Source organism: Lingula anatina, chromosome 10, assembly GCF_051362555.1.
Source record: "Lingula anatina isolate TDL-2025a chromosome 10, LinAna3.0, whole genome shotgun sequence".
NCBI classification, from domain to species: Eukaryota; Metazoa; Brachiopoda; class Lingulata; order Lingulida; family Lingulidae; genus Lingula; species Lingula anatina.
In genome coordinates, this window is record NC_141776.1 from 17776285 (window position 1) to 17792012 (window position 15728).

General features: G+C 37.6%; 2 protein-coding genes across 2 annotated transcripts; both read left to right on the forward strand.

Annotated features, from left to right (window-relative positions):
* Nucleotides 1-16: 16 nt before the first annotated feature.
* On the forward strand, nt 17-4521 carry LOC106162760 (indoleamine 2,3-dioxygenase 2-like). The gene is made up of 9 exons (XM_086996934.1): nt 17-98; nt 710-827; nt 974-1025; nt 1387-1456; nt 1649-1724; nt 1932-2030; nt 2690-2786; nt 3232-3308; nt 3546-4521. The coding sequence occupies exons 2-9, from the start codon at nt 779-781 to the stop codon at nt 3725-3727; spliced, it is 702 nt and encodes a 233-aa protein (XP_086853060.1). The 5' UTR covers nt 17-98; nt 710-778; the 3' UTR covers nt 3728-4521.
* A 1424-nt stretch (nt 4522-5945) lies between these two features.
* Nucleotides 5946-15263, forward strand: LOC106162759 (indoleamine 2,3-dioxygenase 2-like). Its single transcript, XM_086996929.1, has 13 exons — nt 5946-6224; nt 8040-8135; nt 8435-8557; nt 9149-9270; nt 9677-9776; nt 10170-10287; nt 10468-10519; nt 10833-10902; nt 11110-11185; nt 11417-11515; nt 12017-12113; nt 12524-12600; nt 12881-15263. The coding sequence occupies exons 1-13, from the start codon at nt 6150-6152 to the stop codon at nt 13090-13092; spliced, it is 1317 nt and encodes a 438-aa protein (XP_086853055.1). The 5' UTR covers nt 5946-6149; the 3' UTR covers nt 13093-15263.
* The last annotated feature ends 465 nt before the right edge of the window (nt 15264-15728 follow it).

Genomic DNA, 15728 nt, shown 5'->3' on the forward strand with positions numbered 1-15728 from the left:
ACATTGAACTCATTTGCTGTGCACCCGGCAGTCCTAACACCGACTGGTTTTTCATAGTTACAATTCAAATCGAAATTGACTTTGGCAAGGGAGTCAAGGTACATGTCAAATACTGCTATTATTTTCACGTTTCAGGAGTCAACGAATCCCAAAACTCAAAACTTGTACACAAAAAAAATCCATAGCTTAAAAACAAGGATATGTTTTTATTTATAATTAAGGCGTGTATACAGAAGTCATTAAGTGTGACGACGCAGTTTTATACTAGGCAATAGAGGGCCACTCTGAGCTTTAGAAATATCTTGTATCAAAATTCTACACTGAAGCATACCCTTGCCGTTTCAAGTTACCTCTGACGAGTTTAGTTAGGCTTGGCTGCGAGCAATCAAATTTAAACCTTGCCCCTAATTACTCACTGAACGATTTAACCTATAAATGCGAACGAGTTAAAGTCAAATCTGGACCAACCAAAGATTGTGGGGATATATTGCGTCACTCTAGGCTCATTGAATATATTTCTAGACCTTCATCCAATCAGCATTTTCACCAAATTTTTGATAACATGGATTAGCTTAATAAACAAGGTAAAATTAAAATAACTTTGGTCAGAGGTTACTTGGAACAGCAAGGGCATGTTAGTGTAGAGTTTTGCTTCAAGTGATACCTGAACCTCCGAGTGAAGAGTGATGAATTGTATGTTGTATCTTAGGACATAATTAGGGCGTATCAGTCTCTGACGATAGGTGATGACGACGGTTTGATAGAAGGTTTGCAAGGGATGGCTGACACCATTCAGAGGATGCAACAAACACTGTCCAGAATGCACGGTATGTCTGTTTGTCTTTTGTCCCATCTCTCTCTCTCTCTCTCTCTGTCTCAAATTGCAATATCTATATTAATATGTGTATTAAAACTGTTTGTAAATATATTAGTAGTTTCCGCGATTCTCAATCAATTATCTTTATTTTTACAGAAAAACAGGACCCTTGGACATTTTATCATAAACTTCGACCGTTTTTCGAAGGGTACGTCATGGCAGTTTTGTAACACGAAAACATTACACATTGATTAACGCATTATGATAAAGATTATCTCAACAAATCCTTGCTACAAAGGCAAAATGATGTGGAGTTTTGTTTTAAACATTCTTCTGTGTACATAGCATGGGTTTGTGACCAATTGTTTGACAAACCCTGATGCTCTCAGGTGAACCAACACCTTGAATTGTGACCAGTACGACATATCGTGTAATTTCATAAAGTTGTTATTAAAACTGAAAGAAAGTGCAGCACACTATGAATCTTTATAATGAGAACGGCATTTACACAAAATGGAACCGCAATTTGCAAAATAATAAGGAATGACAACCAAACATTTCTCTTGTAGTTGGGGAGCACAAAGCAAATTTCTCCCGGAAGGACTGATATACGAAGGTGTCAGCGATTTACCGTTACATGTAAGTACCTGTTGGCCCTTCTTGGACGGAACGAGAACTGAAGTTAGTGCATGCGCAATTTACAGTGTACACTATCAATCCCTGGCGGTCTACCGGTTAGGTCCTTTGATCGAGACAAGTTACGTGATGTTAGATTTGCTTGCTATGGTTAGGAATCAAAGTGTTTTAATTATTATTATTTTGCTTTTGAAGTACTTGGGAGCAAGTGCAGCCCAGAGTTCAACCATCCAGACCTTTGACGCCATATTTGAGGTCAAACATACGTCAGGTAAGATAAGCTATATCAGTAAATGAGTAAGTGCAACTAAAATTATGAAAATGCTCTGTACCGTCAACAATGGATTTTAGTTTCTGAATGACCTGTACGAAATAGGCCCACGCAGAGAAGGATAGGCCGTTATCGCTGTGACGAAAAAAAAACATCCATAACAACAGACTAGTTTTCTTTTTCTTGTTTCTTTTATTTTTCATTTAGAAGCAGAGCAATATCTCAGAAAAGTAAGAGAATATATGCCTGCAAGCCACAGAGAGTATCTGTACGCCATAGAAAACGGACCTTCTCTCAGAAATCACGGTGGGTGGAATAAACCTTAAATTAACACGTGTCATTATTGGCCAGCTAGCTTGTAACCGGTCGATGTGGCACATAAGGTATCCACCAGAGCTTGCCAGTGTTGTCTGTCTGCTGCATAAACACTCAAGCTGTCCCCACGTCCATCCTTGTTGTTTCATCTTCTTCTCAACGCATCGTCTCCATGGGTGCTTTCCCAGAGGTTTAGATCGATCCAGAGATTAAGATTTAGATCGACCTAACTCCCTGGGGGTTCACGCTAAATTGCAGTCAGCCGAGCGCGCACCATAGTTAATTAGCTCCTTACAGCTTTTAGTAGGCAGGACAGACATTTAAGCCGGCTAAGCTGACAGTAATCTAGTGAGACTCCCCACAAGGATAGATCGATCTAAAATCCATGGGAATGGGCTCCATGTTTTTTTCGGTCTTCCTCTGTGTCTTTTTCCTTCCGGTGCCCATCTTAACGCTTCTGTTGGAATTGCTTTTTTTTTCTCCATCCTGCTTACATGCCCAATCCACCTCCATTCCACCGCCTTTTATTGCTGTTGCAATTGATTCTGTGTTTGTTCTGCGACGTTATTCATCATTGGAAATTTTCTGTGGCCAATAAAATTTGAGTTAAATATATGGTTCGATAAATATTTGATTATTGCTCCTTTTAGTGAGACTATCTCGCGACGATGGTGTACGGAAAGCGTACAACAAATGCATCCAAGCACTTACCGAGTTTCGATCATACCACTTTACGATTATTGTTAAGTAAGTATCATGCCTTATATGATTATCAGATACTTAAAATCATCTGTTTTTTTATTGTTAAGTCAAATAAGGACACGTGGAAGTCCGTATGAATCATTTTCATTGATCAAGAGAAACGTGACCGTGGTAAGCAAAAACAGCGTCCAGATTGGAGTGGTCACAATCTTATTTCTCTGGTAAATATATAGTGTCTAACAATATAACATTATAACCAGAAACGTGATTTCGACTTAAGAATGTGCACAGTTGAAAATTGAAACAAATACACTTTTAAACTGACTTAAGATAAAACAGAGATTTCCGTACTTTGAAAAAAAAGGAAATTTTCAATATGATTCAAAAGCTTTACTCCATTTAGCAAAGGGTTTCGTCAGCTATGTTATGTACACGCAATTAATTATAATTATAATAGTTATTGTAACATATCACTTCTTCACATTTGTAGATATATTTTACTGCAGTCGTACAAGAAAGATGGAGAGTCACGTAATATCACGGAGGCCCAAGGGGCAGGCGGGACATGTAAGTAAATTGAAAAGAAACGTAGGCAACACTCACGTTGAGCGAATAGGAAACAGAGTAATACTACATACAAGATGGCAGCTATTATCACTTATGTATTCTTTGAACCGTTGGGATGGTGCAATGTCCAATATTTTCTTCCTAATTCTGTTAAATCATTTTCATGAAGGCCTTTGGCAACAGAGGATCTTGGTTGAATACAATAACATAGCTATTTGGAACTGACATTGTTTTCAGATTTGATCGCCTTCCTCAAATCGACTCGAGACCAGACAGCCAGATGTATCCTTGGCGACAGCGACACAGGACACGTGACATGGCAGGCAGACGACAGGGCTTTAGTAGGCCTGAAAATGGAAGAACGTTCATCTCTTCTGCACCCAGGGACCGACTGCATCGTCAAATCAAAATCAGATTAAGAGATCTTTAAAGAAAGACATTAAAAGTAAAATCTATGTGCTCTGAGATAGAAAACATCCACCGTAAATGAGGTCATAAACAGTTCATGATGCCCCGTAAGCAGAAAAAAAAACTGTGAAACTAAAAGGTAGTCGTGTTTACCAGAAATTTAAAAAAGTTTCAGTTTTTAAGCTAACTTTGACTGACGGAACGACTAATGAACTTTCTCCTTTAGCATGTTGACTTAATTTGACTTTTTTGTGATCGTGCATTTCCCTACCGATATACTCTTCCCGTGCGGGGAACGCGCAATTAAATTAAATTAAATACTGCGCACGCCAGGTGGAGAGCCCAACGTCCCTACCTAATCTCTAATCTGACGTGCACACGGGTAATGAACAGAGCTAGAAGACTAACGAACTGAACTGAATGCAACGATCAACAGTAACACTCAGTACGTAGAAGTAGTGGATGCGTTAGAGTCGCAAAAGTAATTGGAAGTAGTGATTTGCATGCGTGACATCTGCGCTCGCTGACTATTTATATTGTAATTGTTGCAAATAGATATGTTTGAATTGATGATTGAATTTGACTATAGAATTTGTACCCTTCCCAAGGAGGTGAGAGCGACTATAGAGTGCAACAGGGCCAAAAAAATGACCAAGCTTAAACAAGTTTCATTAAAAAATGAATAAATAAGTAAATAACTATATATATATACTATATAACCCTTCGGGTTGCAATATTTCAATAAAAATTATTATTATATTACAAATATATGTTCACAAATATATGGATCCTCGGATCTTAGAAGTGTACGTGACAAGCATCATACCTATCATATTATGTAAGTACTCCTTGTGATAATGCTCACATTGACACAAAAGAAATGTTCTTTTAATTGTACAAGTCCCACATTAACGTTCACTTAGAACTAAAGAAGTATAGAGCTTAAAGATATCGAGCAAACTTAGGTTTGCATCATATGAAAGCAGTGGGCACCGTACCAACGGTACGTAATCAATCTCAAAACATTGTAACTCCTAATCAAAACCAATATAGTCTATTGTTTGTAAGGAACCCTTATATTAATAGTTATGGTAACTGATGTAAGCTTTAAAGATATACTCAGACACAATTTTAATTGGAATTCACTTTATAATGCAATCTGTAACTGATGCAAAATAGTATGTTAATTTTAAATCTACAATCTCTCAGCTAGAAAAGTTAATTTAAAATGCATTGATGGAAGATATGAAATGTATATACAAGTAAGTATATATAAGCGTGGCAGGTAGCATGTCACTTATAGATGTTAATTTTAAATTAAGATAAAGCATAAAAGAGGTGTCAGAAAGAGACACATGGAGAAAGAGATACGTACTGTAGATAGACAGCGAGATAGAAAGATACTCATAGAAAGAGTTACAGTTTTATGCAGTGAAATATTTGTGCTTTGCAGAACAATATCATAGAGACTATGCATATAAATTATGTACCTGCACGTAAGAGATAGAGCGCAAGGGCAAAATGGGAACCATCCGTGACAGCCCAAAGTCTCATAAATTAGTTTAAAAACAAGCGAGATATCGCGGGATTATTAGGAGGTGCGCTCTGTTCAGATATAATTTCAGATTTATTCAGTGCATTTTTGATAATGACAGAACATAGTGGTGGATTGAGAAGATTCTGAGAGATCATTAGGTAACCGTGTTCATAGGATGTCACTGGGTACCTTGAAAAGGTATTCCAAGTCTCTAAGTATCTACATGGTATGTACCGAGGACATTATATGGAGCTCTGAAAAGGGTATTCAGTGATTAATACGATTGAGGTGTCTCGCCTGTAATCGTGGACCAAGGTAAACATGGCAATGTAGTGGCACTGCCTGTCGGGAGAAACGCCAGATGGACTGGTTGCAGAGAGAGCTTTTCGGTCAACAAGTGACCTTCATCAGCTGCAAATCCAAGGGAAAAATAAAAAAGGGGGAAAGGGGGGTGGTCGGTTAACAAAGATGTCTCGCCTTAATTTGTCCGGTGATTTTTTCATCAATGGCATCTCACCATTGTGAATGACAAAGCCATCTCGGCTTTATAGTATCATGCTTGATCACAAGTGTCTCGCTTGTGTCTCGTGTCAAGTTGGATGGTTATCCAGAATCACCGTTTTTCTGAGCTGCTGTGTTTGGGCGGTGTCTGCCAAAAACTCAAGGGATACGAGCTAGAAGGTAAGCATTTAACATGTAAACGGCTCGGGAGTCGAAGGTCGGCTGAGGATTTGAAAATTTTTGTCATAGGTGAAAGCGAGGCTGGCGTCTGATTGGTTGCTTAGCTTTGAGTTTTGGTCCCTGTCATGATGTATGTTGATATGACTGGTGCCAATACGGCATTTTGAATTATTACAGCACCCTAGTCCACTGGTATCGTCCTGAGAACTGACAAAATGGATGACTGGTGGAAACGTTTGAAAGACTTCCGTGTGTCGGAGAGGGTTGGGTTCTTAGTAGAAAATCCAGTGGTAAGTTTAACCCATTGGAAGTTAGGATATGTTATTAGAAAATCAGTTGGTATTAGGGAGATGTTCATTGTCCTAGTTCGTTATATGGTCGAACAGGCCTTTGTGATTTTAATTATATGCATCTTTCTTTCTTACTTTTGGAAAACTTTGTGAATAGATTTTTGCTTTAATTGCCCATTGGAATAATTGAATAGGGGGATATATTAATATTCTTTATAGTTACCATGACGTTTATTTGCGATTTTGATACTTTTCCTTTCTGTTTTAAATACATTGTTCACCAGTGTAAATGTAACCCAAGAACGTGAATGTCAGTTATTATCTGTTTACAAACTATATACAACCTATATTTCTGAGAACTAAAGAAAAACCCCACACTGTCCCACAGCAACTATCACCAAAGAAATCAGAGCGACATGTATACCAAAAGAAGAGTATATCAAAGTCAACGAAAATTTTGTCCGTATAATTCAGGCGTGCCTTCAGAGGAACGGCATATTCTCTTAATGACAATAAAACTTTTGTCAAAAAAGCCAGCGGCATGTTGTTTGTAGCAGTAGATTTTCTAACTTCTGTCGTCTTCAGAAACCCTTTAACAGGGCCGCTGATTAATTATGTGCACTTTTCTCTAACGTGAGTAGAGAGAAGTGTCATGAATTAACCAGAGGCATATGTGTTGAATAAAGGGGTTAAAACTATCGGTTATGTGCCCATAAAAGCATTTTTGATCAATTAAAAAAGTAATTACATTTTATACTTTTTACACGGATTGAATTGAATCTAGTTTAAGATATGCCCGCGTGGAGGCGCCACGATGATGTAGGCTATATAGTGACGTAAGCAGCGTGTGAAGCCATTCCAGTCGATTCGGGTGAGGTTACTTAAACTCCAGTCTTGCAAGTATTTTCACACACAAAAAGAAAACCCTGAACCTGGATATTATTTTAAAACAAACACAAATAAACACTATACAGTTCTATGTTTACAGTAAAAGTTAGGTAGTAGAGCAGTTGTAATAGTTTTTCACACGTGTCAGACCTGTCACCCGACATGTACGTGCTTCATTCCGAATTACACGAGTAGGAAGTACCTTAAAATACAAAGGTTTGGCAGATGGTATAGGTTTTTACACCTGTGGATCCTACTGCCGCCTGTCAGGTAAGCCAGGCAAGTCGACAAAGACAAAAAATATAGGGTTGCTATCAGCTTACATATTTTTCACACCTTTGCAACTTTTACCGGTACTTCCGTCTTACACGTGGTCAGTGCAGTAGTGCGCCGAGAAAAAAATTTGAAAACCAGTTACATGTATATTCAAGTTTTCACAAATACACCTAACAATTCAACAACATACTTCTGCTGCGGACTGCTTTTGAGCTCTAAATTACTACTATCCCTTTCGGCGGCTGCATTATGCGCACTTCCACTCTCCTTGGCAGCGCTCTGGCATTAAAAGTCGAATTAACTGGAAAGAGCATCATCTCTGAATTTTCTCCTTGCTTTTCCACCACGACATTCAGCTCGCAGGTCACTCAAACAGCTTCTAACATGTTTGGTCACTTCGATGGGGTTTTTAACTTTTTAACTTTTAACTTAAAAGGCATTGATCAAATATGACTGTTGTTGTCTCCGAAGGTAAGACAAAATAGATGAGGTCTTTCTAATTGTATCTTTGATTATGGCACCCGGGTGCAACACAAGTTTGCGACGTTTTTATTTTTATTTTTATTTTTTTGACACCTCGATTTTTGGTCAGCTGCAAAGTGGTATATGTTGCCCAAATCTATCGTCCTTTCGAATTTTGAATTGTTTTAGGAACATCTGTCGGAATATTTCCTTCCTTGGGAAATTCTTGGAAAGAAAGCTGCAAAGTTGATGGACACAAGAAATCTGAAAGATGAAGTTAAAAAGGTAGTGCTGAAGAAAAAGTTTAATGCCACCAACATGAGGCCATGAGGGGCAAAACAAAGACCAAATACCATTTGAACATTTATATACATAAATTAACCGCCTTTTCATCCGTTTCATATGTGTGTAATCCGACTATGGAATAAAACTGTCATAGCCCTATTAATGTTAGAATTTCTTTCATTCAATTTCTGTACCACTCTAGTTTAAATGAGAAACATGATTATTTCTCTATAAATTATCATCTAAAGTTTGACTGATTCTAACTCGCCATAATTTCCCAACTCGCCTTAATATTTCAGTTACCATATCTGGACTACAATCGTCTGAAGAGTTATGAAGAGTATTGTTTAGCCCACAGTCTGTTGTCTACAATTGCACACTGTTATGTTTGGCAGGACAGAGATAAGGGCGTGATACCTAAGGTATGATTAGTTAAAACATGGCAGTGTTCATCCACGTTCTCTATCAAGCTTAAAGGGATAATAACTCTTTGTATGAGATCTATATTTCACAATAAAAACAATGTGAATAACTCATAGAAATATAATATATTCTGTTTTACAAAAAAAAAAAAAAAACAAAAAAAAAACAAAAAACAAAAAAAAAACGGCAGTTATAGCTATTATTCTGATATCTGAGCTTGTCTTTAGACCACTTGACCTCCATTGATGGCTGTACTCTGTTAAAATCTCTTAAGACCAAACACAAGACCAAACTTTTTAGGAACAAACCAGGGACTAACTTTGAATGTAAAAATGGATTCATTAACCATTGGTAAGTATGGGAAAATTGTTGTTTACTCCAGGAAAATTCATTTTTTGGCCGAAACGAACAGTTATTATCCCTTTAAGGAAACGTTTAAAAATACACCAAGAATGAAGAAATCAGAAGAACGAGTGATGGCAAGAAGTGTGGTTTATCACAAGATTTTAAGAATTGTTTAATTGTATGAGTAAAGATATTATATTATATTATATTATATTATATTATATTATATTATATTATATATGCAGGTTCTTCCGAGGGCTGTCGCTGTACCATGGTACCACGTGTCCCAGTACCTAGGACTTAACCCTGTCTACTGCTACATGGCAGGTATACTGGCTAACTGGAGGAAGGAATCGGAAGACAGCAGGTTTGTCTCTTGCTTAATGTGAATTCTAAGACAGCAGGTGCTGTATGTATTTCTTCACTTTGTCTCTTCACGGCGCTCACTCTCTTCATATTTTGATTTTGCCTTTTGTAGGAGTGAATCCGGAGTTTTAATTGACAACAAGCAAATCAGGCGCTAGTAAGAACAGATGTACTAGGTTCAGACCTTTACAAGTCCACCGTCTTTATTCAAAATATGGTCGTTTCTCCTGACATTGTATTTGTCACTATTTGAGATGCGTGACTGCAAGCTGAGACGTGTATTTGATACAAGTGACGTTGCTCTACGACTTAGACTAATTTTTTAGCGTCAACCGGCGTTTTATGAATGTTTGATTATACTTTTGTTGAATGTATAATGTGATAATTTTGACGAAATTTTATTTCAGCGACATTGAACGTATTTGCTGCGCACCCGGCAGTCCTCAAACTGACTGGTTTTTCATAGTTTCTGTTCTAATCGAAATAGACTTTGGCAAGGGAGTCAAGGTACGTTTAAATTACTGCCTTTACTGTCAAGTGCAGTCGCTCAGGAATAAGTTGATCCAACAACTGACAAATAAATATCCTAAACACTCGTTTGTATAGGTTGGATTCTGTTTCCAACTGTCCTATCTTGCTCAAATAATTTGGTTTCTCTTTCGTCACCCACTCTTAAGCACTCAATACAAAAACACGTGCACCACGCATAAGCACAAACTCGACTCAAAAGGCACGCGTACGGTTACGGTTTTACTGTTGAAGGGTACGTCAAATGGGCAGGACAGATACTTATAAATAAAAGTATCCATACTTGAAAAAGGCGTATATACAGAAGTCGGTACTTATATGTAGGTAAAGACATAGTTTTGCACCAGGTTTGAGTGTTATTTTATATTTTAGGATATAATTAAAACATATCAGGCGTTGACGACAGGTGATGACGATGGTTTGATAGAAGGTTTGCAAGGGATGGCTGACACCATTCAGAGGATGCAACAAACACTGTCCAGAATGCACGGTTTGTCTGTTTGTCTTTTTGTCCCATCTCTCTCTCTCTCTCTCTCTCTCTCTCTCTCTCTCTCAAAATGCAATATCTATATTAACATGTGTATTTACGCAAAAATGTCTCTTTAAAACTGTTTGTACATATATTAGTAGTTTCCGCGATTCTCAATCAATTATCTTAATTTTTTTACAGAAAAACAGGACCCTTGGACATTTTATCATAAACTTCGACCGTTTTTCGAAGGGTACGTCATGGAAGTTTTGTAATGTATGTGCGACTAGAGCCAATGATATTTTAAAGAAAATGCCGCACACCATGAAACTTAATAAGAGAACGGCATTTACAAAATGGCACCGAAATTTGCAAAATAATAACGTTCTTGTTACGTCATTAAATTCACCCCAGTGTTTCCTTTTCAAACGTACCAGTATTATCTCATAACATAGCGATGTTAATTTCTGCAATATCTAAGTGGATAAGTAACACAGTCATAACTGATTTAACCTGTAGGTCTCATTGGAGATATTTAGTATGACAATCAAAAATTTCTCTTGTAGTTGGGGAGCACAAAGCAAATTTCTCCCGGAAGGACTGATATACGAAGGTGTCAGCGATTCACCGTTACAAGTAAGAAGTCCCTTCTTTGGACAAAATGAAATCTGAAGTTATGTCAAGCGTAATTTATATACAGTACAACGTACAATGTACACTAGCGATCCCCAGTGGTTTTGTTTACCGGGTAGGTTCATTGATCGAAATCAGTTTCTTGATATTCGATTTGCTTGCTATGATAAGAACCAAAGAGCTTAAATGATTGTTATTTTGCTTTTGAAGTACTTGGGAGCAAGTGCAGCCCAGAGTTCAACCATCCAGACCTTTGACGCCATATTTGAGGTCAAACATACAGCAGGTAAGTTAAACTATATAAGTAAATGAGTAAGAACGATTAAAATTTTGGCAAATGTTCTATGTCGTCAACACATGGTATTTGTTTTGGAATGGCATGTACAAAATACGCAGAGAAGAGTAGGTCGTAATCGATAGGCAAAAAAAAAAAATAATAATAATAATAATTAAAAAAAATAACAAGAGCCAAGTAGGCCTGTTCTTTTTCTTATTGTTTTTTTTTTTTTTCATTTAGAAGCAGAGCAATATCTCAGAAAAATTCGGGAATATATGCCTGCCAGCCACAAAGAGTTTCTGAACGCCATAGAAAAGGGACCTTCTCTCAGACATCACGGTGGGTGAAATAATATATTTAATAAGCATGTGACAATATTGGCCACTTAGCACGCAGTTGGTCGGAAATGAGTGTGTACAAATAATGCCGCTTAAAAGCTGAAGAGCACTCTCATTGTGTACCACCAGGTCTACCCCCTTCATTTTCAGCAGGCGTCACTTACATCGTAAACAGCACATCTGTAAGTGACAAAATTCTAGGATGAAAGATGAACGCACATGTGAAATGGGTCATACATCTGAAAACCTCCCTGACGGTTTTGAATGAGTCGTCTTATTGCTCTGTTGTCTCATTGATGTGCAAAGAAATCCTCTGCAGGCACGGCGTCTCCGTCTAGTGGCGTTATGACGCCACGCATAAAAGTTTTCATTTCTGGATTATGTTAAACTGGTGTCAGTCATCGATTTCCATGAGTTACTTTTAGTAGTCATTGCGTGGGAGAGAGACTCTCTGGCTGTTACACTTATATTTAGATAAATATTTGAATATTTCTCCTTTTAGCGAGATTGAATCGTGACGATAGTGTTCGGAAAGCATACAACAAATGCATACAAGCACTTACCGAGTTTCGATCATACCACATTACGATTGCTGTTAAGTAAGTATGAAACCTTATATGGTTATCAATACAAAAAATACGGGCACTAAAGCTTTAGTATCCGTGCTTTAAACCAGCTGTTACATTTTTTGTCAAATCGATAAAGGTCACGCGAAACATTGGAATGGTGATATTCTTTAATTCTCTGATACACATCATTAGTGAGACACAATAAAACATTCTTATCATTAAGTTATATCTGGATTCAAAGAATATCCGCAACTTCAAGTTGAAATGCACTATTTGGTTGACTATAGGTTATGCAGAGACCTTATTAATTTGCCAAAATGGGTAATTTTTAGTATGAAACAAAATCTCTACTACATGTAACAACTCGTTTCGTCAGCTATGCTATGTACACATAAGTAATTGTAATTGTAAAAGTTTTTTGTGACATATCTTATTTGCAGATATATTTTACTGCAGTCATACCAGAAAGATGGAGAGTCAAGTAATATCACGGAGGCCCAAGGGGTAGGCGGGACATGTAAGTAAATTGAAAGGAAACGTAAGCAACAATTCCCGTTGAGCAAATATGAAACAGGGTAATACGGTACTATATTGAAAATTGTCATTAGTAATACTTTGTTTAAAATTATTATTCACATATTCTTTAAACTAAAGGAGAATACGACTGGGATGGTGCAGGGTCCACAAATTTCTTCCCAGTTCTGTTATTTCATTTTTTATAACCTTTAGTATTGGCGACACAGGACCTTGGTTGAATAAAGTAACATAAAGTAATTTATAATTGACCTTATTTTCAGATTTGGTCTCCTTCCTGAAATCGACTCGAGACCAGACAGCCAGGTGTATCCTTGGCGACAGTGAGACAGATCACGTGACGTGGCAGGCAGACGACACGGCTTTAGTAGGCTTGAAAATGGAAGAAAGTCCGTCTCTTCTACACCCCGGGACCAATCATATCGTCAACTCAAAATCGAATCAAGACATTTTTAAAGAAGGACACTTAAAGTAAAATTTATGTTCTCTGAGATAGAAAACATCCATAGCACATAAGTTCATGATACCCCATAGGCAAAAATTCTGTTTTAAAAAACGCTTGATTTGTGCATAAGTTTTGAGCTGATTTTTTTTAATGAGTACATCACTTCCTGGTCCATCGTTCCACGTCAAGTAAATTTCCAAACGAAGCATTCTGCTGACATACGTTAGTATTTGATAATGCCCACGGATAGACATTTTCCTGTTGTGCACGGTGTTCAAACTCAAGTAATTTTACTTTTAAATGGAACTTTAGACCAGTGATAATTGACACAATTGACTTCGTAGGGTTACTGAATGTGGCCCATTTGGCTACTTGTCGGTGCATGTTGTGCAGATCTCGGTGGGCTTAAGAAATGAAAAAGAAATGTTAATATCTTGGATAAGAAGAACAGGTTCTAAGCATGCCACCATCACAATAGATGACGCTTATAATTTAAATGATTACTTAAAGTTCCAAATTACGTCACACTGTAGTACACTGATCAATTATTCGGATTATCATTTTTATTTCAAGTCGATTGCTTATTGCAAAACCGTATAATCTCGTTTATGCTGCGAAATGTTTACAAACACAATGAAACTATATTTTTTCTTTAAAACTAAATGAGACTAAGGTCAATATGACTTATAAAAGAAAAATGACAATGGATTGTCACCTCCTGTGTGCGCCGTCCCAGCATGGGCGGAGTTATAAAATCTCGGCACGCTTTCAAGCGAGTGGCGCCATATTTAATCCGCAGACTAGTTAGAACTGGTTTTGAAAAGCTTCCAGAAACTCACATAAAAACAAGCTGAGTCTCGCCCTGTATACATTTGTCCCATTTATGCCTGCCTATTCATATTTCCCCTGCATGACTATGATGTTTGACACATATTATATCCATATGCAGGTCATGACATTTTCACGAAACTGAGGGTCCGTGTGACAGAAAGTCTGTCAACCAAATAGTTATAATGGTTAGGGTTAGTCTGACCTAAGTGGGTCAAAATCTAGGGTGAGGCTTACCTATACAAAGTAATGGGAAGGGGACTGTGTCACGGGGGACTTTCTGGTGCATGACACCGGTGTCAATACGGCATTTTAACTGAAACAGCACACTAGTCAACTGGGCATCAACTGGGTATCCTGAAAACTGACAGAATGGATGACTGGTGGAAACGTTTGGAGGTCTTCCGCGTGTCGGAAAAGGTTGTTTTTTTAGTTGAAAATCCATTGGTAAGTTTAACCCGTTGGTAGTTAAGATATGTCATTAGAAGGGCTATGTTATTGTCCTAGTTCGTTAAATAGCCCAGCAGGTCTTTTTAATCATAGTTTGTCATGATAAAAACGATAATGGAAGATAGAGGTCGTTTCCTTTATGGGCCAATTTTGTGATTGGCACGGTGTTTAGTGGTTTTTAAATGACCGCTGCGTTCCTTAACAAAAGTCATTGAACTGCGATACGTGAAAAAAAAAATTAATTTAATCTGGTTGCAAATTGACAATATACCCACAGTAAATATGTGTTTACTTATTTATCTTCACTTTTTTTCGCTATTGGCACCTAATTGTACCTCAAACCACCACCAACACCTTCGTCGTTGTCATCTGCTAATAAAATATGGGATTGCCCTCCATTTGTGGGCAGCAGTTATCGTCATCTTCATGACAATTTAGCAGATGTTTTGTCAGGTTGTCCTAAGTGGACAGCAAGACCCATCTTTGGTGGTCGCTCGTAATCTGTATTAACCATCTCTCCATGCGACCGTCCTTGCCCACTGACAATGTACTGCCTTAATGACATGGTGCGGTAAACACACCAAGTACTGGCGTACTGTATAGAAGTATTTTGCCATACAACTACAGAGGGACTTTATGTTGAAACTACATCTTTGGAATATATATTATGGAAAATTTTAGAGAAGTGATAAAATTTATTGCCACAATGCATGTATTAGTACATGATGAAAGACGAGAATGATTTTATACTTTTATAACGTACACGGGTGATCTTATATGTATTATTTTACTTCTTTCATCTTTGAGGCGGTAAATAAATAAATACATAAGTAAATAAATAAATTTTAAGTCTGAAATCCTGGGTGTTCACCTAAGCAATATAACACAAGGCACTACAACGAATAAAATACGCTGACTAGATACACCAGATTCTCTTTTTTTTCTTCAAATTACCCATGATGCAACCATTCATTTTACGAACAGAAAAAGCAAGCAGTACTGAGTGAACTAAGGCTGTATTCCCATAGATTTTAGATCAATCTATCCCCGCGGGGAGTCTCACTAGATTACTGTCAGATAATCTGGCTTAAATGTCCGTCCCGCCTACTACAAGCTGTAAGGGGGTAATTAACTTTCGTGTCCGCTCGGCTGACAGCTATTTAGCGTGAACCCCCAGGGAGTTAGGTCGATCTAAAGTAGATCGATCTAATCTCTGGAAATGGGGTCTAAGAGTATGACGGTGTACAGTATGTGTAATTTTATGTCAGAAAGCTGCTTTTCCTCATTTTAGTCGGAATTCACAGTTGTCATGTCATGTGTAATTCAGCCGCATATGCTGAAAAAAAAAAGAACAAATGGGTCAGTTTGGCCATGGGTGAATTACTGTG

Bases quoted from the DNA above. Each gene is read 5' to 3' on its own strand.
- LOC106162760 (XM_086996934.1), top strand. From the start codon at position 779: ATGGCTGACACCATTCAGAGGATGCAACAAACACTGTCCAGAATGCAC. The intron at 1,457-1,648 runs GTAAGTACCTGT...TTGCTTTTGAAG, and splicing joins TCAGCGATTTACCGTTACAT to TACTTGGGAGCAAGTGCAGC. The intron at 2,031-2,689 runs GTGGGTGGAATA...TGCTCCTTTTAG, and splicing joins ACCTTCTCTCAGAAATCACG to TGAGACTATCTCGCGACGAT.
- LOC106162759 (XM_086996929.1), top strand. From the start codon at position 6,150: ATGGATGACTGGTGGAAACGTTTGAAAGACTTCCGTGTGTCGGAGAGG. The intron at 6,225-8,039 runs GTAAGTTTAACC...GAATTGTTTTAG, and splicing joins TCTTAGTAGAAAATCCAGTG to GAACATCTGTCGGAATATTT. The intron at 8,558-9,148 runs GTATGATTAGTT...TTATATATGCAG, and splicing joins ATAAGGGCGTGATACCTAAG to GTTCTTCCGAGGGCTGTCGC.